Consider the following 26546-nt stretch of genomic DNA (forward strand, 5'->3'; position numbering starts at 1 on the left):
TTGCCTGCTCATGAATCATGTTTCATGCAGAGTTTTTTGGCGAAACATCAGATCACCCAGGTGACTCAGCCCTGCTACAGCTCAGATTTGGTGCCCTGGGACTTCTGGCTTTTCCCAAAACTAAAATCACCTTTGAAAGGGAAGAGATTTCAGACCATCAATGAGATTCGGGAAAATTTACAACAGGGCAGCTGATGGCAATTGGGAGAACTGTGTGAGGTCCCAAGGTGCCTACTTAGAAGGGGACTGAGGCATCATTGTCCTGTGTACAATGTTTCTTGTATCTTCTTCAATAAACGTGTCTACTTTTCTTATTACATGGTTGGATACCTTCTGGACAGACCTCGTATTCCATTGATTGGATATAGAACATTTTGTTTATTCATCAGTTGATTGAATTTACTGAGTTTTGAAGACTAGTTTAAAGTAAAAAATTACTTGATCAAGTTATTAAAAAGTTAAAGGCCCTAAAATCAAAGAGAAAGAAAAAAGATAAGGATGTTTTGGCCAATCTCTTTTTTAAAGGTTGGGTATAGTAGTCTCAGTAGATTTTCAGATTAGCTATAACCATAAATTATTAGTTACAAGTTACTACATAGTACATTTTGTGTAATAGAACTACAATCTCATATTATCTTAAGTAAATTGCCTTTTCATCACAGGAAACTCTGAGTACATTGGAATATGCTCACAGAGCAAAGAACATACTAAATAAGCCTGAAGTTAACCAAAAACTAACAAAAAAAGCCCTGATTAAGGTAATTGTGAATTTTTATGGAATAATACAATCTTTTTGACAATTGTGAAAGTAAATTGCAGTATATAATTGTTAAATGATTTGTTAAATTGCCTGTGGTGAGACTTCTCATCTGATGATTTAAACTAAATACCCTGTGTGTTAAAATACTTTTTCTAATGCTAATGTGTTGGCTTTACCAGCTCTATTAAATCAGCAAAATTTGAAAATATTTACATTTACAAAATTTATTTATTTATTTATTTATAGCTTAAGGGTATAATTACCATATATTAGGGTATAATTACTGTAGCATTCACCCATTATAAGTCTACAGTTTCATGATTTTTGTTCAATAGATTCCACACATGGGTGAAATCTTACGGTATTTCTCTTTCTCTGACTGACTTATTTCACTTAGCATAATGTTCTCCAGGCCCATCCAGATGTCCAAAGGGTAATATTTCCTTCATTTTTATGGCCGAGTAATATTCCATTTGTAAATGTATCACAGCTTTTTTTATGCCATTATCAACTGATGGACACTTGGGCTACTTTCAGATATTGGCGATTATAAGTAACACTGCAGTGAACATAGGGGTCTTTCAAATGAGCATTTTTGTGTTTCTTTGAATATATTCCCAGCAGAGTAATTTCTGGGTGATAAGAAAGTTACATTTTAAATTTTTTTTTTTTTAATTTTTTTTTTTTTTATTTATTTTTAGAGAGGGAAGGGAGGGGGAGAAGAGAGGGGGGGGGGAGAGAGAGGGAGAGAGGGAGAGAAACATCAATGTGCGGTTGCTGGGGGTTATGGCCTGCAACCCAGGCATGTGCCCTGACTGGGAATCGAACCTGGGACACTTTGGTTCCCAGCCTGCACTCAATCCACTGAGCTACGCCAGCCAGGGCCATTTTTAATTTTTTGATGTAAGTCCGTACTCTTTTCCACAGAGGCTGCACAAATCTGCATTCCTACCCACAGTGCACAAGAATTCCCTTTTTTTTACGTCGTCACCAACACTTGTTTTTTGATTTATTTATGATAGCCATTCTGACAGGTGTGCTATGATATCTCATTTGTTTTTTTTTTTTTTAATTTTTTAAGTATATTTTAATGGTTATGATATTACAGTTGTCCCATTTTTTTCTCCCCTTTATTCCCCTCCACCCTGCACCCCTACTCCTACCACCATTCCCTTCTCCTTAGTGTGTGTACTTGGATCCTACATATAAGTTCTTTGGCTTCTGCATTTCCTGTTATTCTTAACCTTCCCGTCTGTTTTGAACCTACCATTTATGCGTCTTATTCCCTGTACCTTTTCCCCCATTCTCCCCGCTCTGCTGATAACCCTCCATGTGATCTCCATTTCTGTGATTCTGTTCATGTTCTAGTTGTTTGCTTAGTTTGTTTTTGTTTTCTTTTAGGTTTGGTTGTTGATAGTTGTGTTTGTCATTTTACTGTTCATAGTTCAGTTTTTGCAGTTTTGATCAGTTCTTTCATTTGGGCCACATTTCTTTGTCTTGGGGCAGCTGTTACATTATAAGGGATGTAGCCTTAGGCATTTGCTAGGGCAGGCTTGTGGCACTGTATGTGGGGGAGGGGTCACAGGGAACAATGTCGCTTGCTCGGTTTCCCCAGCTTTGAGTTACTCCCCCAACTACCCACAAACAAATTGGGCCTTTCTGGTGCTGATTTCTGGGTGGGTGGGTTTGTGTACGTTCTAGGACCTTGTGTGTCTCTCCAACAAACTCTCCTGTGAGGCTGGGAGTTTTTCCTGCTGCCACAATCCCCACATATTTTTATAGCCAGGGGTTTTGAGGGTTTGGAACCCTGGGTTGTGCTGTCTCACTCCCCAGTTATTCCTCCCAGTTTATCTGCACACAAATGTGGGACCCCTAGTCCACCAGGTGCTGTTGCATCACCCATCCAGTCCTCCTGTTGCTGCCTTGCCCCAAGTCCTCTCCACCCCAGCTGCCCATCTCTGCCCCTCCTACCAGTCTGGATGAATGTTTCTTCTTTAACTCCTTGGTTCTCAGACTTCCATACAGTTCGATTATCTGTCAGTTCTGATTGTTTCTTATTTTTATTTGTTGTCCTTTTGGTTGTGCAAGGAGGCACAGTGTGTCTACCTATGCTTCCATCTTGGCCGGAAATAAATGTTTTTACTTTCAGTGTGATCCATTTTTGATTTTATGGATTGTGCTTTTGGTATCAGTTCTAACACCTCTGTCTAGCTCTATGTCCTGAAGACTTTTTTCTTTAAAAAAATATCTACATTTCACATTTAATTCCATGTCCCATTTTGAACTGACTCTTGTTAAAGGGGTAAAACTTGGGTCAGGCTGCAATTTTTTGCCTGGTGGTTGTGGCAGCGGTAGTGATTTTGTTGATTTAGATTGCTTTAGCATTCTTTGTTGAAAAGGCTATATTTTCTCAGTTGAATTGATTTTGTAACTTTGTGAAAAATCAGTTGGGTATATTTGTGTGGGCACATCTCTGGACTCCTATTTCTGTTGCATTGATTTATATATCCTTTCCCCAATACTAAACAGTTTTAATTACCATAGCTGTGTAATAACTTTTAGAATGAAGTACAATTTAAATGAAAGTATATGAGAAAACGTTTTTCCTTTTTTTTTTTTTTTTTTAAGATTTTATTTATTTATTTTTAGGGAGGGAAGGGAGGGTGGGGGGGAGAGAGAGAGAGAGAGAGAGAGAGAGAGAGAGAGAGAGAGAGAGAGAGAGAGAGAGAGAGAGAGAGAGAGAGAAAGAAACATCAATGTGCGGTTGCTGGGGGTTATAGCCTGCAACCCAGGAATGTACCCTAGCTGGGAATCGAACCTGGGACACTTTGGTTCCCAGCCCGTGCTCAATCCACTGAGCTAGAAAACATTTTTCTTTATAAAAGATTTCAAAATAGGCCCAGAGAAAAACTACATTACTTTTATATGTATTAGTTATAGAATATTAGGCTTTTAAATAAACATTATTTTATTTAGATTCTTGAATTTTTGAACCCTAATTCTTTTATTAAATCTAAAAATATTTAGCAGTAATTCTTTAATATTTATCAAAATATGTAGCCATTTTTTAAAATATATTTTATTGATTATGCTATTACAGTTGTCCTGATTTTTCTGCATTTGCCCTTCTGCACCCAGTACCCCCCATTCCCTCAGGCAATCCTCCCACCATTGTTCATGTCCATGGGTCATGCATGTAAGATCTTGGGCTACTCCATTTCCTGTACTGTACTTTACACCCCATGGCTATTCTGTAACTACCTATTTGTACTTCTTAGTTCTCTCACCTCTTCACTCTCTCCACCACACCCACCTCTCATCTGGCAATACTGGAAACCTTCTCTGTGTCCATGATTCTGTCTTCTTTCTTTGTTTGCTTAGTTTGTTTTTTAGATTCAGTTGTTGATAGATATGTATTTATTGCTATTTTACTGTTCATAGTTTTTATCTTTTTTGTACATAAGTTCCTTTAAATTTTTATATAATAATGTTTTGATGATGATGAACTCCTTTAGTTTCTTCTTGTCTGGGAAGCCTTTTATCTGCTCTTTGATTCTAAATGATACCTTTTCTGGGTATAGCAATCTTGGTTGTATGTCCCTGCTTTTCATGGCTTTGAATATTTCTTGCCAGTCCCTTTTTGCCTGTGCAGTTTCTTTTGAGAAATCACATGACAGTCTTATGGGAACTTCTTTTGTCTTGCTGCTTTTAAGATTCTCTCTTTATCTTTTACCTTTGGCATTTTAATTATGGAGAGGTCTTGGAGTGGGCCTCTTTGCATCCATCCTGTTTGGGGCCCTCTGTGCTTCCTGGACTTGCATGTCTATTTCCTTCACCAAATTAGGGAATTTTTCTTTCATTATTTTTTATAGATTTCTAATAGATTTCTAATTTCTTGCTCTTTCTCTTCCCCTTCTGGCACCCCTATGATGAGAATGTTGTACTGCTTGAAGTTGTCCCAGAGGCTGCTTACACTATCCTCATTTTTGGGGGGGATTCTTTTTTTTTTCTTGGTCTGATTGGTTGTTTTTGCTTCCTTATGTTCCAAATCATGGATTTGATTCTCAGCTTCATCCACTCTCCTGTTGTTTCCCTGTAAATTGTTCTTTATTTTTTAGTGTATTCTTCATTTCTGACTGTTTTTATGCTGTTCCTTGAGCATGAGTTCCTTGAGCATGAGTTTAAGTTCCTCAGGTGCAGAGTTCAAATCAGTGTTTTGATAAGCAAACTCTAGATTGCTTATCATCATTTTGTTTAGTTCTTTTTCTGGAGTTTTGGCCCATTCTTTCATTTGGGCCATGTTTCTTTGTCTCCTTGTTTTGGCAGCCTCCCTGTATTTGTTTCTATGTATTAGGAAGAGTTGCTTTGACTCTGTGTCTTGGTAGTATGACCTAGTATAGTAGGTGTTCTATAGGGTTAAGTGGCACACCCTCCCCTACTACCCAAGCTGGGTGTTTGAGGTGCGCCCTTTGTGTAGGCTGAGTACACCCTCCTCTTGTAGTTGATCCTTGATTGCTGTTGGCATTCAGGTGCAAGGATTAGCTCTGACCACTGACCACCAACCTCTGACCTCTGGAGGACCAGCTGTGTAGGGGCAGGGTGATGGTGTTCCAGCACAGTCTGTAGTTGTCCACTGAGTGAGCAGGTTCTGGGATTTGCCAGATGGTATAGGCCGAGGTCAGCCCCTACCTGTGTTCTGCCTGGGGCCACCCTGCATGAACTATAGACCTGTCTGAGATGTGTGCTACTTGTGTTGGGATTGGAGATTCCCAAGTGAAGCCAAACTGTGAATCTACACTGGCTGCTGCTAGTCCTAGGACTGGGGCTCACTAAGGCCAACTGTTGCTTGTTTGAGAGAATTTGGGAAGTTGTGAAGCATGAGCCATGGCCAGCCATTCGTATGGAAAAGCAGGTGGGTGGGCCCACAAATCGAATGGGTTGGAGTCTCATGGGATCTCCAGGGCAGGGCAAACAGTGTTAGCCAGGTTTTGGAGTCTCAGACATGGCACCAGCTTGTCAGCTGTGTGGTTCTGTGTGGGCAGGGTTTAAAAAAGGGACAATGGCCTCTGCTCGCCTTGATGCCAGACACTTCTGTTTCTCTTGTATGTCACTAGTGCCTTTCAAGCTGCTATCTCGGTGCTGAAGCTCAGAGGGAGTGAGTCTAAATAGGTGAGTCCATGTGAGGGTTCTTTAAGAGGAACTGCTTGGGGCTCTAGCAGTTTCTTCAACTGATTGAATCCTCGCTGGTTTTTGCAGCCAGAAGTTGTGGGGGCTTACCTTCTGGGCACTGGAACCCTAAGCTGGGGGGCCTGGCGTGGGGCTGGGACTCCTCTACCTGAGATATCCCTCCCTAATTTTTATCAACCTGACGTAGATGTGGCACCTGCTTGTTCTGCTTCTGCCCCTATTACCAGTCTGAATGGATGTGGTTTCTTTAATTCCGTAGTTGTCAGACTTCCATTCAATTTGATTTCTAATGGTTCTGAGTGATTATTGTTCTATATTTTAGTTGTAATTTTGATATGGTGTGGGAGAAGGCAAGTCATGTCTGCCTATGCCGCCATCATAACTGGAAGTCCTATATACTTTTTTTAGTAGTTTGTTTTAGGATCCAGATAAGGTTTACCCTTTGCAGTTTTTGGATATCTTTGGTTTCAGTACATTGGTTATCTTTGGTCTTAATACATTGGTTCTCCTTTCATCTCCCCCCCTCCCCCATAATTTATTTGAGAAAGTACCTGTATTATTTGTCCTGTGGTATCTCAGATATGTTCTCTTCTTTGTATTTTTCTATAAATTGGTAGTTGGATCTCAAGGCTTCATAGATTCACGTTTTATTGTATTTATGTATTTTTGGCAAAATTGTTTCATAGATGGTGGTATGTTCTCCCACCAGGAAACATGTCTGCTTCTTTATCTTTCTGTGAGGAATTGATGATTGATATTCAGTGATTTGATACCATTTGCAAAATGGTAATGTTCTAATTCAGTTGCTCTTAATTGATTGCCGGACCACCTCTATAAAGAGGATCTTGCGTTAGCTACCCAAGAGTATAGTTCTTACAGGGAAGGCAGGAAAAATAACTTGATTCATTTCCTTTATATGACAGTTTTGAGAATGAGTTGGTTTCATAACTTTCATAATGTCATTATAAACTCATGGACTTAAAATCTTTATGTTAACTGTAACTTAAAATTGTAGTTTTTATCATCACTGATATTTAAATTGTTTTTCCTTTGGTCTGTAGTAACCTCTTCATGTGAGTTCTTGAGTCCCTTTTCCTAGCCTAAGCTTTTTTATCTTCTCTCCTATTTTGTTTGACAAAGTGTTCTGGGTTCATCTCGAATGTTTCTTGCCCCATTAGAGTCGGACAATTCCCCAAGGAATCCTGTTTCTTGTGTGAAATGCTATTTGGAGACCAACCTGGGTACTGGAGGTTGTTGGTTTTTTTTTTTTTTCCCCAGAAGCCTGTGTTTTTATGAGTACATTTAAGGGCTCTTTGAAAGCTGTTGAAAGACTTTATTCTAAACAGATTAATATTCAATGAAAAACATGGTTATGACTTTTTAGGCCAACTTTATTTGTTGTATATCCTCCCAAAATCTCATTTTAAAAAAGTTAAGTTCTAAATTTACACCTACAACATTCTTGTTTAGGAATATACAGAAGAGATAGAGCGTCTGAAGCGAGATCTTGCCGCAGCCCGTGAAAAAAATGGGGTGTACATTTCTGAAGAAAATTTTAGGTAAGCCCTTGTGTCATTCATACATGTTCTTCGACTAGTCCCTTCCCCTTCCTTCCACTGGTATCCTCCTCTGCCTCCCCAAATATAAGCATTTTCTGATAACAGCCTGTTTGAAGTAAAATTTACTTATCTGACAGTAAATAAAATCTTATATATAGTTCCTCCTACAAATGCTTGTTTCTCTTTTGATATTAACAAGTAGTTATCAAACAGTTTAAAAAGTTTTTATATAATTTTATTTTTAGAATAATTTAATTATAGATTCATATGAAATTACAAGAAGAGTGCAAAGAAGTTCCGTTTGTTTTCCATTCAGTCATCCATTGGTTACCTCTTAAATAACTATAGTACAGTGTCAAAATTGGGAAATTGACATTGGTACAATGTATGTGTATATTTCTATGCCATTTTATCACATTTGTAGATTTGTGTAGTTCTACATTTAAGGTACAGAACTATCCTATCATCACAAAAATCTCCCTCTTGACACCTCTTTATAAGTAATATCCACCTTCTTCTCCAGTGATCCCTAACCCTCAGCAACCACTAATCTATTCACTTTTTAAAGCCCTGGAGTAGTTTGTTCAAAGGAAAACTTCTAATGAAGCTTTAGGTAGAAGCAATAACAACAACAAATTAAACAAAGGGCAGAGGATTATAAATTGAAAAATTTTTAGTGCTTTTATCCCTGAAGATATTAAGGAGGGTGACTTTCACATGGCATTTTTTAATAATAATGATAAAAGGTATTTAGAACTAATTAATAATAATCAGAAACATTTTAATAGAATCTTGTACTTTTTAATAGAGATATAATCATTCCAATAGTATATAAATCATTTAATAAACTCATTTTTCCTATGTTATTTTCAATTGTCAAGGTGCTATATTCTCCTGAATGGTTCACATGTTACTTTTACAAATACTTAAATTGATGTATTTTGAGCATCACAGCTTATTAAACAATATTTCTTTTATTCTTTCTGTGTAACTTCAGTTTTATTTACTTCTGTTATAGCCTATACCCAGTTGACAAAACCATTTTTACAAAAATCTTTTATAAATTTGTACTTAATTCTTAAACTTGATTTTTTTTTTTTGCATGTGTTTCTCTGGTTTTCAGAAATACTTCTTCACTCTACACATGAGAGTATTTCATTATATCTTTCAATTGTTCACTTTACAGGTATCACTATTTCATTTTTATATTTTCAAACATTAATTTTAATTGAATAAACATTTTATTTTAAGTTAGGTATCAGATGCTCTTGGTTGTTAGAATACTGAACTTAAACTGTCTTAAAACAGCAAGGGATAGAATGAATTTCAAGATTATTTAATCCAGCAACTCAAAGGTCTAGTTTCTCTCTGTTCCCACTCCTGTTCTTCATGGTGGCTTCCTCCTAGAGCTGGCTGTTCATCAGGGAATGATGGTCAGCAGCAGGGCAGCTACATGCGGTCATTCAGGTCTGTTGTAGATGAGAGGCTTTCTGTCCTTTTACTGTCAAAACTGGCCACGGGGATATCACTTAATGATAGTTTAGGCCTGAGTTGTGCATATATATGAACTAGTAACTGGAAGAGGAATTGAGTTGCCCTACCTGTTGTGAGCCAGTCAGGCTTAGTCCGCAGATCTCGGGATGGGGTCAAGCACCGCCATTCAGCTGAGTCGGGAGAATCGTTCCCTGAAGGAAATCTGGATGCTGGAAATGGGTGCTTAACCAATGAATATCTACAGAGGTTTTTGTTCCTTGATTTGCTTATATAGTGTTTTCTTCTATTAGTAGTCAAACATGAGACATTGGGGACTGATTGTCTAATTTTCTTATCTCTTTGATGTGTTTTAGATTAAGAAATAGCTTTATTTTTAGTTTGTAAATCCCATGATTGAAGATAGTGTTTGATTTTAATAGACAAAGTTCTTTCTTGGAAGTCAGAGAAGGATCACAAAAGCTGCAGCCAACATTTCAAACAAGATAATGCTTTATTTATACCAAGCTTAATAGACCTTTTGAAACTATATTATCAGTGAAATAATAATGTTGCATTACCTGTACATTCAATATAAGAAAAACATTTCAGCCCTAGCTGGTGTGGCTCTGTGGATTGAGTGTGGGCCTGCAAACCAAAGGGTCACTGGTTCGATTCCCAGTCAGGGAACATGCCTGGATTGTGGACCTGGTCCCCAGTAGGGGGTGCACGAGAGGCAACCACACATTGCTGTTTCCTTCCCTTCCCTCCCCTTCTCAAAAAAATAAATAAAATCTTCAAAAAACAAAAAGAAAAGCATTTCAATTATCCTATTCTATATAAAAGACCCACTTCCAATAAAGAACTATATATAATAGTTAATCAAAAGACTGTTAGAATTGTCCTCTCATACCTCAGTTCCAGCTTTTCCTTTAATCCACAATTCTCTAGCTAATAATTTGATAAGATTTTCATTCACAAGAGAATCTCTGTCATTTAGCACAGTGTGGAATAGAAAATTGTTGGTAGTTATGAAGGAACTGGCAGGTGGAGGAATGTAAAAAACAGCACTCACTCCCAAAACTTGCTAGTGCTCAAGAAATAAGAGACCCATTAAAGTGGACCAGAATTATCTAGTGCAAAATGTCAGTAGTGCTGAGGCTGAGGAACTGTGCTCTAGAGAGTAATCCTGTGCTCTTCTGAGAATTTCTGTGGTGATGTGATATTGGGGTATATTGGGTATATAAGTTAATGGTAAGAGGTATAATTGCCCTGTCTACATACTTTAACTTAGTTCTCCAATTTTTAGCCCCTTATTTCATTCCTTCCTCCTGTAATACCTGATGCCTTCAAGTCCCAAGCCTTTCCTGGATTTTCTATGTCCTATTTATGCTCCATATTTTTGATTATAGACACTTAGGTTGTATTCCCCCTACTTCTACTTTGTGTGAGTTATATTCTGTTGTTGTTGCTTCTCAATTTTTATATGCATATATTTCCCCCCTTTTAGGTAAAGATTCTTATTTTCAAAATGGAGATAACAGGAAAAACAATTATTAAACAAGAACCAAAAATACATTTGTTTTTCACAATTTATATTGACATGTAGGCATCATCACAATAGTGATAAATGGTACAGCTGATGTGTAATTGCCACAATTGTGTTGGAATAAATTGTATCAGAATTAGGAAAAAATACTAATTGTTAATAAATTCATATTAAACTTTGTTTTAGAGTTATGAATGGAAAACTAACTGTTCAAGAAGAACAGATTGTAGAATTGACTGAAAAAATTGGTGCCCTTGAGGAGGAGCTAAGTAGGGTAAGTATTCCAAACAATATTGAATGTTATGTAAAAAGCAGATATTTAAAGAAAATTTCAAAATGTGAGGGACCTGGTAATTTTTCTTTAAGATTTTTTTTCTTGCTGATCCTTACAGTAGAAATAAGTTGTATCATAATTTTATTAACAATTGTAATGAAGAAACTATTTTGACACTTAGCATTAATGCAACATTACAAAAAATTAACAGAAAATTACAAGAAATTAATTGAATTGTGTGATATTATTGTTCAAGCTCAATAGTTAATGCTGACACACTTGCTTTAATGTGTTTATCAGATGAGAGAATGTGATATTGGGAAAAAACAGATGTTAAATAATTAAGATGTAAAGACCTGTTCCTTCTGTGCCACCCTCACATTGGCAGTGTTGGCTAAATCCTGAGGAATTAAAACCACTACACTGTTATTTGTTTTTAATTAACTTACAGGAAGAAACTAGGTGCCATAAAAAAGGTGCTAACCTACCTGGTAACTTACAATTTGTTACAATTTTGCATGGAAACAATTTGTTTAACTTAAAACTTGTTACAATTTTGCATGGAATTAATTTGGGTTTTTTTAATATTATATTATGAACTAGCTAGGTGTCTCACCAACCAGTTCAGTATTTTTAATTCTTAAAAAAATGTTTAATATGTTAAACTTAGGTTTCAGAATTGTTCATGGATAATAAAAATGAACTTGACCAGTGTAAATCTGACCTGCAAAATAAGACACAGGAACTTAAAACCACTCAAAAACATTTACAAGAAACTAAACTACAGCTTGTTAAAGAAGAGTATATCACATCAGTTTTGGAAAGTACTGAGAAGAAACTTCATGATACTGCCAGCAAGGTTTGTCCTTTGTTTTGATTGTGTTTTCACTAAAGAAATTAGAGAATAGGCACAAGTAACTTACTTTGCTTTAGCATTGTGAAATTTTATTTATTTACCTTAAGCGACATTTTATATAAATTTTCTTCTCTGGAGATGCTAACTTAAGAAACCCTTTCAGAAGTTTTGTGAATAGAACATGACTTTAATATACTTTGTGGACTTTTAGAATAATGATGTAATGCTTTTTCCTGTGGTCATGATTGAAATTAATCAGTCATTGAGAGTTTAGTACCTTCTGATGATGGAAGATGTTGAGAGAACTTAATTTTTTATTAGGTGTACTTTTAAGGATATAGTAACACATAATGGGAAAAAACTTGTAGGGGAGCATAATTACTATAATTGGCAAAATCAGTTTTCCTTGCCTAGATGGCTAAGGAGGGGAAATAAATATTCCTAGATAAGTTAGCATGAGTTTAATTTTTTTTTTTCTGATGCAGCATATAAAACCTGCAAGCTTTCTTTAGGAGACAATCCTTGTGTAACACAGATATTTTTTGTCATAACCATCTGATCAACATTTATTTTTTAAAAATCATATACAGTTGCTTAACACAGTTGAAGAAACTACAAAAGATGTATCTGGTCTCCATACCAAGCTGGACCGTAAGAAGGCAGTTGATCAGCACAATGCAGAAGCTCAGGATATTTTTGGCAAAAATCTGAATGGTCTTTTTAATAGTATGAAAGAATTAATAAAGGATGGCAGTTCAAAACAAAAGGCCATGTTGGAAGTTCACAAGACCTTGTTTGGTAAGTTCAGGCATTTCTAATTATTCTAGTCTTTGTGTGTTCAGGGTGAGACTAATTTTGAAACTAATAGTTTAATGTCATAAAAAATGCAGGTGACAGTGTCATTAGTTCACTCCAGTGCACACAGTATCTGTTCAGACTAGGGTTTAATGCTTTCACTGCCTGTGCATTAAAACAAATCTTGGTTGTTGTTGTTTTTTTTTCTGTTTTCTATAAAATAACTTATGTTTATTAAACAATAACTAAGTATATAAACTTTAAAAGTAAAAGTTCCTTTAACCTGACCCTGCCTCATTCTCCATAGGTACTACTGTTAAATTTCTTGAGTTTCTAGAAATTTTCTATACATAAATATTTTGTATCTTTTTTTTTTTTTTAGAATGTGTATCTTGAATGTTTGCTGCATTGTCAGAATGTGTATATGTATCATTTGTTATCTTCATTTAGGAAAAATACTCTCTAAGTATTAGCTTATTAATTATGAAGGTATTATCCTCATAGAAAATTTGGGAGATACAGAAATGTAAAAATTGTTTTAAATCACCCACAGGCTAGTCATTATAAGCCCACCACTATACATTTTGTTTATCGATTTCTAGTTTCTCTTTTACCTACAATAATATTGTTTATTAAATTTTAAAAATGATTCATTTTAGAATATTCTAATTCTTGGTTTACTGTGAGTTACTAGCTTTGCATCTAGTATACCTACAGATATGTCAAATGCTTATAGAATACTGTAGAACAAATATAATTTATATTTAAAATTTTTCCTTATGTAGTGAGATAATTATATTAAGCTCATTTGTTATAACAAATTTCCACAACAAAGATATAATTCTGCCAACCTCTTTGAGGTGGTTGTAACTGTATTTAAATATGTTTATGTTAAAGCTTACATCTATTTTATTTTTTTGGTATAGGTAACCTGCTGTCTTCCAGTGTTTCTGCATTAGACACCATTGCTACGATAGCACTTGGATCTCTCACATGTATTCCAGAAAATGTGTCTACACATGTTTCTCAGATTTCTAATATGATATTAAAAGAACAGTCAATTGCAGAAGAAAGTAAAACTGTACTTCAGACATTGATTGTTAGTAAATATTTTAAAGTATTTTTGAAGGGTTATGTTTGCTAAGTCTTCAAAAACAATATTAAATATTTCATCTTAGCTTTATTAGATACAGTGATAAACACATCACTTTAAGAAAGTAGGTTTAAAGGGAAGAGAGGTGGGGGACTCAGAAAAAAAAAAAGAAAGAAAGTAGGTTTATATTTTAAAGATAAATCTCTCCATTGTTTTCTTGCCCAGAAAGATTAATTTCCAAATGCATACAGCCAGCCTTTGAAACTTTTTTCACTTATGTCTTGTAACATTAAAAGCAAGAACTATGGGCCCTGGCTGGGTCGCTCCACTGGTTAGAGCATTGTCCTGATATGCCAAGTTTGTGGGTTCCATCTCTGGTCAGGTCACGTAGAAGAATCAATCGATGAATGTGTAAACAAGTGGAAAAACAAAATTGATGTTTCTCTATCCCTCCCTCTCTCTCAAGTTAAGAAATGGGAATTAAGAAAACAAAAAAGAGCCTCCTAATTACTAAAAAGGATAGATTTAGCTCCAGATGAAGTCAAGGACCCATGACTTTGCCAGCTGGCTCAGAAGTAGGTAAATTATTCTTTCTGTAGGAGTCCTGGAATGGTCCTGCTGATATTACACTGACCCAACCAGAAAGAGATATTAAGTGGTTAATTACTTAATTTTAAAACTACAGTAATGTAAAAAGATGTGCAAGAAAAATAGTTTAGAATATAGAATGCTCGAATCACAGAACAATTTGTGAGGCCAAATCTGTATGATCAAGTCCTTATGGGCCTTAACGATAAGACTCTCTTTCACAGTTCTATAGAAGTCACTTGTCTTATTATACTTAATAATACCTCCTCCATACTTTATTGCATTGTATATTCTTTATTTTGTAATTGTGTGATTTGTCTAGGAAGTTCTTTGCCATATCACTTCTTTATGTAGGCTCTTTGTTTCCCTTCTTGAGATTGACAATAGTTGTTGAACATTTTCCAAGTAGATACCACAAATGTTAGCTGACACTGCCTAGATTCAGTGCTTGTATGACATTATTTGATAGATTTCAACACCAAAATTTGACAAAGTTAGGAGATGCTGTCAATACTAACTTTTTGGAAATTGATTCATTAACTAGATGATCTGTATTTATTGATGTCTTTCTACCAGGTCATAAGCATTGCTTGAGTCAAAGAGATGACTGCTGCTCCCACAGAATGATTTGAAATTAGAGTGATACTTCTTTCCCAATGAATGATAGCCTTTCAAAAAAAGTATTTAATACTTTTTACAGAATATAAACTCTTGTAACAATAGGCTTTAAAGAATAGAAAATGGGATACTTAGAATTTGAATATGAACATATTTAGTTAACAAAGTATTTAAGAGATTTAACCAGCCAGGTTTATGGACAGGAAAATATTACTTTTAAAGACTTGTTTGTTTTTATTTTTAAAACCAGAATGTACTTAAGACTGACCTTCTAAGTTCACTGGAAACAATTTTATCCCCCACTGTGTTGGCTATACTGAAAATTGATAGTCAGCTCAAGCATATTTTCAAGACTTCACTGACAGTGGCTAATAAGGTAATACATGTTATCTCAAAATCAAATTGTTTAAGAAAAAAACGTAACTGTTGTCACACCTGGAGATTTGTCTACATGCAAAACTCATGGGTTCTGAGAAGGAATCTAAGAGGAAGAAGGAGCTACATGCACTCTGCCATTGATGTAGTCAGCAGAATCATGGCTAAGAAAAGTGAGAGGGAATGATAAAGATAAATGTTAAAGCTCACAAAGTAACATGCAGCATGGTATCATGTGGTGGGTGAGGAAGATACATGTATGTATGCATGCATGTATGCCTAATTATACATAAAATGTCTTTGGAATTGTTTAAAAATGGTACGAATCTTTCAGGTGAGAGTAGGAATGAGGTTCTAGGGACTAGAGAGAAGAAAGGACTTTGCATAATGTTTTCTACCTTTTCTATTTTGTATGTATTCAAAAAATAAAAACAAACTTAAATTTTTTTTAAAGATTTTATTTATTTATTTTTAGAGAGGGAAGGGAAGGAGAAAGAGAGAGAGAGAAACATCAATGTGCGGTTGCTGGGGGCCATGGCCTGCAACCCAGGCATGTGCCCTGACTGGGAATCAACAGAATTAAATTTTTTAATTTAAAAAAAAATTAATGTTTTTCTTTCAAAGATAGAAGATCAGAAAAAGGAAATGGATGGCTTTCTCAGTATGCTCTCTGACAATCTACGTGAACTACAAGAAAATACGATTTCTTCCTTGGCTGAGTCACAGAAGCTATGTGAAAATTTAACTGAAGACCTGAAGACAATAAAGAAAATCCATTCACAGGTATCTTATTTGGATGATTTGGAGAGTGTAAAAAGAAAGTTTTTTTATGATCTTTAGCTCGATAATCCTTGTTACACAATCTGAATGTTATATAACTAATTTAGAAACTTGAAAATGCCAAAGCCACTGTTGCTTTTAACAGTAATTAATGTAAAATAATGAGAATGCTTTTCTCAATCAGTTACTATTTGAGAATTTGCCACATTTAGAACCATACGCTAAAGCACAATCAGACAAACAGGGCAGTCTTTTCCTCACACTACAATGAACAATGATGCTGGAGAAACATACCTTTGGGAATACAATTAGAAGAATATGGTTATAGTCTTTTAAATGAACCTGTATCTACATTGATACTTAGAAAATTGTTTTTTTCCTAGGGTGACATGGATAGTTACTGTCATAAACTCTACCTTGCTTTCCTCTTACTGTCTCTATCTCACCCATGTCAGACATTTAAATTGTAGTAAATGAATATAGTTCTCAGTTTTTATTCATTTGATTATAAATGTAATTCATGACTTATCTTCCTGCATGTAAACTATTTCTTAGTATATGAGCCTTTAAACTAAAACCAAACCTTCAAACCAAGAAGGTCATAATCTATAAATATCAGACATATGGAAAACAACTGGTATTTTTAAGGCCTTAGTAATGAATGTCTAAAGTTTTTATTAAGTGAGGCTATTATACATGGCAGAACTCTTCAGTCAATAAAACCGTTGACATCATTTAGTGGGTAGTAAAGTATTCTTTGGCGGGGGGAAGTGAGGGAGAGAGAAAATATCCATGTCATCAAAAATGAGAAGAACAACAACATGTCCAAGATTTTTAGGTAAGAAATAAAGCAACTTTTAAAAAAGTTGAATCGTTTTCCTAATTGATGCTAATAAACTTTTCAGAGAAAGGATTGACATCAGAAATTAGTAAAAATAATTAAAATTTTTTGAGCAACTTATGTTTAATTTCTCCTACCAACCAATATAGATACAAGTTTTATTACTAGCCCAGTTTCTAATGAGGAAACAGAGGCCTTGCAAGAATCTAGCAGTATTCATATCATCTTTCAGGGTGCTAGTGATTACATTGCCTGAAAGGCATTTATTTTTGAGTGCTCTTCATATATATTTTCTCTTTTTTAAGATTTACTTATTTATTTTTTAGAGAGGGGAAGGGAGAGAGAAAGGGAGAGGCACATCAATGTGTGGTTGCCTCTCTTGTGTCCCCTATGGGGGACCTGCCCTGCAACCCAGGCATGTGCTCTGACTGGGAATTGAGCCAGTGACCTTTTGGTTTGCAGGCTGGCACTCAACCACTGAGCCACCAATCAGGTCTGTATATTTTCTTGCACTTTGAAATTGCAGCAATGACTCATGCCTCTGCATAGGGTTATTTACCTTAAACCTGTTTAGAACTTTTTTAGGTATATATTCTAAGGTAGATAAACTTTTTATAAATTAGCTGTTTTGAATGTTTAAAATGGGTATTGAAATGTTTAAAAACAAGCACAATACCTATGATCTAAAAAGTATTTTAGTGTGGATGTTTGAATTCTCTGGCTTTGAGGAAGCAAGTTTACTAAGTGAGAATTTCTTCGACTTTGTAGAACTTGAAGTTAGCACTAACAAAAACAATTATGTAAAACTCTGAACACCTGTTTACATGTAGGTTTTTCTGATAAAACCTGCATTTCCTTCTATTCTGAGACTAGTAAAAATATCGACAGACTTTATACATAATCAAAGTGTTAGTTATGTTTTATCTGCTGATGTGTTATTCAAAGATGTTGGTCAACTAATGGACTGAACAGTGATAAGAATACTTGGTTCTTTTTCAAGTCTTCCTTGGTCTTTAGTGTAGCTTCTTCATTTTGCAGTATAAGTCTCTAGCATGTTGTATGCCTATAAGAGCTTGTTTTTAAGGATACCAAGTATGAGTAAAGTTAACACTCTATACTGACATTATTAATATGATCCAACTAGGCTCTGTAAAATGTTTCAGCTCTGGTAACAGTTTTGGACTGCTTGACCCATGAGTTTATCAGCATCACCTTTTCCTTCTAGTGGTGTTACCACTTAAGAAGCAACTATGTATTTGTTAAAGTGGCTCTCAAACATAATGTGTCATTTTGATATATTTGGTTACTTTAGAGGAACACTAAAAGTAAGTTTTAAAATACCAAGTTGCTCATTATTTACTCTTTAAAAAATCCCTATAATATTACAGGTTGATATCCTTTTAATATCAACCTCCACTGCTTCCCTCTATGGGAGAGAGGCAGCGTTAAAGAACTCTTTTTTAAAAAAATTTACTTGTTTATTTTAATTAAGTAACTCTTGTAAGGAAATTGTATAATTGTCACCTATGGGAAAATACTTGATGGCAGTATAGGAAAAAAGTTCAAGTATCATAATTTCATTCTCTTCCCCTCCCCATACCTTTCTTACAGGAACTTTGCCAGTTAATCAATCTTTGGGGAGAGAGGTTCTGTGCTTTGGAGGAAAAGTGTGAAAACATCCAGAAACCACTTAAGAATATCCAAGAAAATACAGAGCAGTAAGCTGTTTTAAAATTCTATTTAACTTTTCTCTACTTCTGAAATAATTCTGAAATTATTTCAGTATAAAAAGCTTCAAATAGTACAAAAACAACCCAGTTTCTCATTTAACATTTTATTATGTTTGTTTTATCATTCTCATTCCTTTCACTTGCCCCCTCTAATATTATATAATTATATCATTTATGAAGTAGCTGAGAATAAGTTACAGATGTGATGCAAAGTTTCTCCTAAATACTTCAATGTATATTTCCTAAAAACAAGTATACTCTTAAATAACTTTTATATTAGATCAGAAATTAATATTGATAACTATCACCTAATATATACACCTAATTCAAATTTTGTCAATTATCTCACTAATGTTCTTTATAGGAAAAGAAAAAGATATTTCTTCTGGTCCAGGATTCAGTCTAGAATCATGCATTGCATTTGTTGTATCTCTTGAGTCTTCTTTAATCTGGAGCAGTTCCTTAGTTTTTGTCTTTCATGACCTTTACTTTTTTAAGAGTATAGAATATTTATGTATCTCAGTTGAGGATGGCCATCATGATAAGTTGGAATTATCAAAAAATACCACAAGAGGCATATTTTTAATTATTTTTTATTTATGCTATTATAGTTGTCCCGATTTTCCCCTCTTGTGTCCCCCTCCACTCAGTTCCACTCCCCCCATGCACACCCTCAGGCAATCCCCACACTGTTATCCATGTCCATGGGTCATGCGTATATGTTCTTTGGCTACTCTATTCCCTATGCATTCCCTTCATATCCTCATGACTATTCTGTAACTACCCATTTGTACTTCTTAATCCCCTCACCTTTTTTGTCCATGCCTCCAACCCCACTTTGAGCTGGCAACCATCAAAATGTTCTCTGTATCTATGATTCTAATTTCTGTTTTGCTTGTTTATTTCTTTTTAATTTTTAGATTCAATTGTTGATAGGTAAGTATTTATTGCCATTTTATTCATATTTTTTATCTTCTTAAGGAAGAACCTTTAACATTTCATATAATACTGGTTTGGTGGTGATGAACTCCTTTAGCTTTTTCTTGTCCTTCAATTCTAAACGATATCTTTGCTGGGTAGAGTAATCTCAGTTGCAGGTCCTTGCTTTTCATTACTTTGCATATTTCTTGTCAATCCCTTCTAGATGCAGTTTCTTTTGAGAAATAAGCTCATAGTCTTATGGAAGCTCCCTTGTAGGTAACTGACTACTTTCTCTTGCTGCTTTTAAGATTCTTTGTATTTAACCTTTGACATCTTAACTATGATGTGTCTGGTGTAGTCCTCTTTGGGTTCATCTTGATTTGGACTCTCTGCGCTTCCTGAACTTGTATGTCTATTTCCTTCATCAAGTTAGGGAAGTTTTCAGTCATTTTTCACATAGGTTTACAATTTCTTGCTCTCTCTCTCTCTTCTCCTTCCAGCACCCCCATGAGGTGAATGTTGGCACACTTGAAATTGTCCCAGAGGCTCTTTACACTATCCTCAATTTTTTTTTCCAGATTCTTTTCTTTTCTTGCTGTTCTGATTGGGGTTTTTTTCCTTCCTTATATTCCAGTTTGCTGATGTGATTCTCAGCTTCATCCACTCTACTGTTAATTCCCTGTAAATTGTTCTTTATTTTAGTTAATTATCCTTTGTTTCTGACTGGATCTTTTTTTATGCTGTTGAGAGTCTCACTAAGTTTCTTGAGCATCCATATAACCAGCGTTTTGAATTCTGCATTTAGTAGATTACTGGTCTTCAGTTTGTCTACCTCTTTTTCTGGAGTTTTGATCTATTCTCTCATTTGGGCCTTGTTTCTTTGTCTCCTTATTTTGGCAGCCATCCTATGTTTATTTCTGTGGTAGAGCAGCTCTGCCTGTCAGGCTTGGTTGAGTGGCCTAATGTAGCAGGTGTCTTGTAGGGTCCAGTGGCACAGCCTCCCCTATAACTCAAGCTGGGAACTCAAGGTGCACCCATGATGTGGGATGTGTACACCCTCCTGTTGTAGTTGAGCCTTGATTGCTATTGGCATGTCCAAGGTCAGCCACTGACCGTGTTCTGTCTGGGTTCACACAGCATAAGCGACAAAGCAATCTGCAGATGGCTGCTACTTGTGCTGGGCTCGAAGGTGCCCAGGCAAGGCCAAGCTGTGAACCAAGGCCATCTGCTGCTAGTGCTGGGCTTAGGGCCACTTAGAATACGGGGCTTGTTGAAGCCAGATGCTGCTTGTTTTAGAGTATTTAGGAAAATCTGGAGCATGGGCCAAGACAGGCTGTTCATATGGAAAAGCCACTGGAAACAAGCTTTGGTGGGCCCAAAAGTTGGTTGGGCCAGGGCAACAGGGATTTACCAGGGTGGGGCAAACAGTGTTAGCCAGATTGAAGGAGTCTCAGATATGGAGCTTGCCTGCTGGCTCTGTGGCTCTATGGTGGAAGGGCTCAAAAAAGGAACAGTGGCCTCTGCTGGCACTTATGTCTGAGTAAAAACATTCCCCCAGCTGTCACCCTGATGCCAAAAAGTTCAGTTTCTCCCTGTATGCTTCTCGTACCGTTCAAGTTGCTGCTCTGATGCTGGAGCTCAGAGGGAGTGATTCAAGTAATTCTGTGTGAAGGCACTTGGAGGAAAGGAGGAAGTCCAGCAGTTTCTGTCTTCCACAGCTTCAACTCCCACTGGTTTTTACAACAAGAAGTTATGGAGACTTATCTTCCTAGCACTGGAATCCTAGGCTAGGGGTCCTGGTGTGGGGCTGGGACCCCTCTCTCCCAAAATATCCCTCCCAATTTTTATCTGCCGCCTGTGGGTGTGGGACCAGCTTGTTCCATGTCTCTTCTTCTACCAGTCTTAATGTGGTTTCTTCTTTAATTCCATAGTGTAGGAATTCCATTCAGCTTAATTTCTGACAGTTCTGAATGATTGTTGTTCTATAGTTTAGTTGTAATTTTGATGTCACAAAAGTGATTTGGTCTTAATGCATCTCAGATATCACAAGGTAGATGATACCTATTTGTCTCATAATTAGTGTTTCATTTAACTCTGATAATTTAGTTACAGTGTTGTCCTCCAGATTTCTCCACAGTAAAGTTACTCTTTTCCTTTGCAATTCTTAAAGAATTTATGGGGAGATTCTTTGCAACTATGTAACTATCCATATCCTTTTAGCACCTATTGATAACAGGTCTGAAACAACCATAAGGATAGTATCTGTCCAATGATCTTTTCTAATTTCATCATTTCTTCTACTTTTGTTAGTTGGCAATATGCTGAGAGGAAGAGTTTTTCCCTTCCCCTCCCGTTTATTTTTTATTAATTTCTTTATGTTAGCATATACTGATGGAATCTTTTGTTCTCTGGGTTATTTATTTTGATACCCAAATTACCCCAATTTTCACTAGTGAGAGCCTCTTCAAGTTGGCTCCTGTATCCTTTTAATATGACCTATCATTTTTTAGCATTTTCTTACTTTCTGGTATAGGAAGATGTTACAGGCCCATCTTCTGCTTTCTCAGCCCCAGCTCTAGAATCTTAATAATAGAAACTTTGATCTGGGCACTAGGTACTGTTATCACTACTGGGGTGTCATTTCTTCTAGATATCCTAGGTAATACTGCTAGAAGTATTTGTGGGTATGTGTACATATACGTGCATATAAATACTCTATATTTGTGCTCCCTTTCACACAGTGAGAAACCTGGATCTCATTCACAGTATATTTACTTATTTGCTCTGTCTCACAATATATAGTAAGTAATTTGACTATGTCTAACCCATGGCAGTAATGAAATATATTCTTACTAACTAGAGCAGGGTTTGGCTGGTGGCTTGGATGCCTGTGATTGCAATTAATTTTATTGGACATGGATATTTCTGTTTGTTTACACGTTGCCTTTGGCTATATTTGGCTGCCTTTTTGCTGCAAAAGTACACAAAAGACTATGTAACCTCTAAGCCTAAAATATTTTTATCTGGACTCTTAAGAAGTTTTCTGATTCCTTCATTAGAATGTAATGTTGCTTTATAGCCTCCTTGCTTGCCAGTTTCACATACTTACATACATTCCAGTCAGACTTAGTTTTTTTCCTAGAAGTTTTAAAATTTTATTTTTTTTAATTTTTTATTTAAGTTTCAAAAAATTTATTGGGGCAACATTGGTTAATAAAATTACTTAGGTTTCATGTGTACAATCTTTTCTTTTTTTAAGTATACAACTCTATAAGTTCAAGTGTACAACTCTATAATACATCATCTGTATATTGCATTGTTTGTTTACTACATAAAGTCACCATTTATCCATCCTTATGTAAAATTTATTAATTTATTTTATTGTTACAAGGTTTTCTTTTATTTGTAGACATACACAATCTTGATTAGTAGAAATAGGGAAAGAGGTGAAAGGCTTGTATATTAAAAATTAAAACCATTGCTAAACAAAATGAGTAAATAAATGAAAAACCATCCTATATACAAGTATGGGAAGATTTAACATTGATAAGATGGTAGTACTTCCTGATGCAATATAAAGATTCAGTGCAACCCCCTCAAAATTCCAAAGGCCTTTTTGCAGTAATGGAATAGCCCATCCTCCAAATTCGTATGGAACTACAGGGGAAGGACTCAACTCCCCAATTTGATAACTTGCTATACAGCTGCCATAGTCAAAGCAATAAACTTCTGGCAAAAAAAAAAAAAAAAAAAAAAAAGACAAAGAAAAAAAGAGAGGAAACGAGTCCAATGAAATAGAATTGAAATCTAGATATAAACCAAAACACCTATTGCCAATTTATTTTCAACAAGGGTGTTGAGATTATTTAATCCATAAGAAGAGTCTCTTCAACAAATGAACCTGGAATAACTGGATAACCATGTGAAAGTAGATAAGTTGTACCTCTGCGTCAGTCCATATGCAAAATATAACTCAAAGTAGATGAAAACTTAAATATGAGAGCTAAACCTAGAAAACTTTTATAAGAAACCATGAGATAGATCTTCACAAATTCAGGCTTGGCAATAGATACTTCGATTTGACACCAACGAAACAGAAGAAAATATATATAAATCAGACTTCATCAAAATAAAAATGTGCATCAAAGGACCTAAGAATGGGAAATGACAACCTAAAGAATGGGAGGAAATATTGTATTTGCCTTTCACATATATATAAATGTTTAATGTCCAAAATATATCATAAATATGGGTTGCTTCACAAATTTGAATTTGCGTGTCATCCTTACACAGGAGCCATGGTGATCTCTCTATCGTTCCAATATTAGTAAATGTGCTGCCAAAGAAAGCACCCCATGTAGGATTTAAGTCTATGATTCATTTTAAATTTTTATATAAGGTGTGAGGTTTGTCAAGTTTCAGTTTTTTGCCTGTGGATATTCTAAACTCATGAGGAAAGGGATTTTCTATTGTATTTACCCCTAATTTTGTTCATAAAATTGTGCCTGAAGTTTCAAGCTTCCTTCTGTTTGGAAACTTTCTTTAGTTTTTAAGGTCTGCTGGTCAGAAGTTCTGTTTTTGCTCAGAATGCCTTGATTTTCCCATTCATACTGAAAGATTCTTTCATTGGATATAGAATTCAGGGTTTTTCGTATCTGGAATACATTGTTTCATTTCATTTTGGCTTCTATGAGAGATCTTCTCTCATTCAAGTAATTGTTCACCTATAAGGAATTTCTCTAGCTGTTTTTAAGATTTTTTCTCTGTCTTATGTTTTTAGGTGTTTTGTTATACTTTGTCTTATATATATAGAGTCTGGCAGAAGTAAGGCCTGCTTGAGTGTGGTTGGTAGGGTAATAATATGAGTATAATAATTTATAGTTTTAATTTGAACATTTCACCTAAAATGTTATATGGTGTGCTTGAGTTTGATATTGTTATGTTACAGAATTACTTGCTTATGATTTTGTGATAAAGGATTTTGTAATTAAAAAGGAGCATTATTTGTGCTGGACCCTATATTTCTTTGAGTGTTTCCTATTTGGGTTTGCTCAGTTTCTTGCATCTGTAGACTTAATGCTTTCACCAAACTTGGAAACTTTCATCTATTATTTCTTTGAATATTTCTCAGCCCTATAATCTTTGTCCTCTACTTCTAGGACTTTGATGACACAAATGTTAGATCTTTTATTATGGTCATAGGTCTCTGAGGCTATAGATGTATAGTTTATTTTCTCTTTGTTGTTGTCCACAGATTCTGTATATGATCTGTGTTCATGTTCACTGATTCTTCTTCTGTCACCTCTAACTTAATGTTGAATCTATTAAATGAAGTGTTTTTTCAGGGCAGGGATGATAATTTTCATTTGCTTCTTTTTTTTTTTAATCTCTTCTATTTCTTTGCCAATTTTTTCCCCCCAGAAGTATTATAATTGCTCATTGAAACATTTTTATAATGGCTGCTTTAAAATCCTTGCCAATAATTCCAACAGCTAAATCATCTCAATGCTGGCTGGCACTTGTTATCTTTTCTCATTCAAGTTGTGATTTTCTGGAGTAGGGTTTTTTGTTGTTGTTTTTTTTTTTTAATTTGTTTTATTTTAGAGGGGGGGGAAGGGAGGAAGAAAGAGAAGAAGAGAAACATCAATCCATTGCCTCTTGCATGTATCCAGCTGGGTATCTATCCTGCCACCCAGGCATGTGCCCTGAGTGGGAATTGAACCAACGACTTCTTGGTTTCCAGGCCAGCGCTCAACCCCCTGAGCCACACTAGCCAGGACTCCAGAGTGGGTTTTGATGGTATCTTGAGCATTTTGGTTATTATTTTAGAAGATTCAGGATCCTATATGCCTTCTTTTTTAGCAGGCATTCACTCTGTTTAGGTTTAGTGTGCAGGTCTTGCTGGCCCACTTTTTGGACTGTGGTTCCAATGACTATTTAATTTTATGAGCTTTTCCAGTTGTGACTACTATGTAAGAATAATATGTATTCTGCTGTTGATGGATGAGATGTTCTAGACTAAGAGAGGGGTATGGGAATATCTAACTAATTGTGGATTTGTCTGTTTCTCTTATCAATTCTATCAGTTTCTGCCTCATGTGATGTTTTATTGTTAGATGTATACACATTTAGGGTTGATATATCTTGGAGAATTGACCCCTTTATCACTATGTAGTGTATTTTGATACCTGACAATCTTCCTTGTTCTAAAGTCTACTTTGTCTGAAATTAATAAGTATTTCAGCTATTTGCATAATAACTTATATTCATTTTTTTACTTTGGTCTAAGTATTTATATTTAAAGTGGATTTCTTATAGATAACATAATTGGGCCTTGCTTTTTCATCAAATTTCACAATGTGACTTTTAACTGGTGTGTTTAGACCATTCTCATTAAAGTATTGATATAGTTGGGTTAAAATCTACCATTTCTCTATTTTCTGTTTGTTGCATTGTTTGTGCTTTGTTTCCATTTTCCCATTCCTGGTATAAGGTGAGCATTTTTGTTTTCATTTTATCTTTCCATTGACTTATCAGTTACACTTTTTAAATTACTTTTTTAAGTGTTTTTTTAGGGTTAATAATAAACATTTTTAATTGACTTTATTGGGGTGGTATTGGTTTGCAAAACCATATAGGTTTCAACTGTACAACTCAATAAAACATCATCTGCACACTGCATCGTGTGCCCACCACCCCAGGCAAAGTCGTTCTGTCCTCATTTTTCCCTGCTTCACCCACCTTCACCTAGCCCTCACCTCCATTCTCTCTGGCCATCACCACACTGTTGTCCATGTCTATGTGTTACGTATATGTGTTTTTTGGCTAATCCTTTCACCTTATTTTATCCAGTCCTCCAACCCCATCTGCTCTGACAGTTGTCAGCCTTCCATGTGTCCTTGCCTGTGTTTCTATTTTGTTTGTCAGTTTATTTTATTCACTAGATTCCACATGTAAGTGATAGCATATGTTATTTTTCTTCTTCTGACTGACGTATTTCACTTAATAATCATAATAATCGCATAATAATCTTAAGTTCCATCCATGCTGTCACAAAAGGTAAGATTTCCTTCCTTTTTTATGGCTTTGTAGTATTCCGTTGTGTAAATGTACCACAGCTTTTTTATCCAATCATCTGAGCTGTTTCAGA

The 26546-nt window shown here is 35.5% G+C and overlaps 1 protein-coding gene and 1 non-coding gene across 3 annotated transcripts in view; one reads left to right on the top strand and one right to left on the bottom strand.

Annotated features, from left to right (window-relative positions):
• KIF11 (kinesin family member 11) overlaps positions 1-26546 on the top strand; it is a 52364-nt gene that overhangs the window by 15733 nt on the left and 10085 nt on the right. For both annotated transcript variants that reach the window (XM_028512319.2, XM_036026999.1), the window contains exons 9-17: positions 663-758; positions 7418-7506; positions 10712-10799; positions 11470-11658; positions 12246-12453; positions 13377-13549; positions 15000-15125; positions 15749-15907; positions 18357-18463. In XM_028512319.2, the coding sequence (XP_028368120.1) occupies positions 663-758; positions 7418-7506; positions 10712-10799; positions 11470-11658; positions 12246-12453; positions 13377-13549; positions 15000-15125; positions 15749-15907; positions 18357-18463 (1235 nt within the window). The remainder of the gene's footprint in view (positions 1-662; positions 759-7417; positions 7507-10711; positions 10800-11469; positions 11659-12245; positions 12454-13376; positions 13550-14999; positions 15126-15748; positions 15908-18356; positions 18464-26546) is intronic.
• On the bottom strand, positions 23641-23748 carry LOC114498251. The gene has a single exon (XR_003684695.1). It is a non-coding gene; the product is annotated as a U6 spliceosomal RNA (small nuclear RNA).

This window comes from Phyllostomus discolor, chromosome 5 (assembly GCF_004126475.2).
Source record: "Phyllostomus discolor isolate MPI-MPIP mPhyDis1 chromosome 5, mPhyDis1.pri.v3, whole genome shotgun sequence".
Lineage (NCBI taxonomy): Eukaryota > Metazoa > Chordata > Mammalia > Chiroptera > Phyllostomidae > Phyllostomus > Phyllostomus discolor.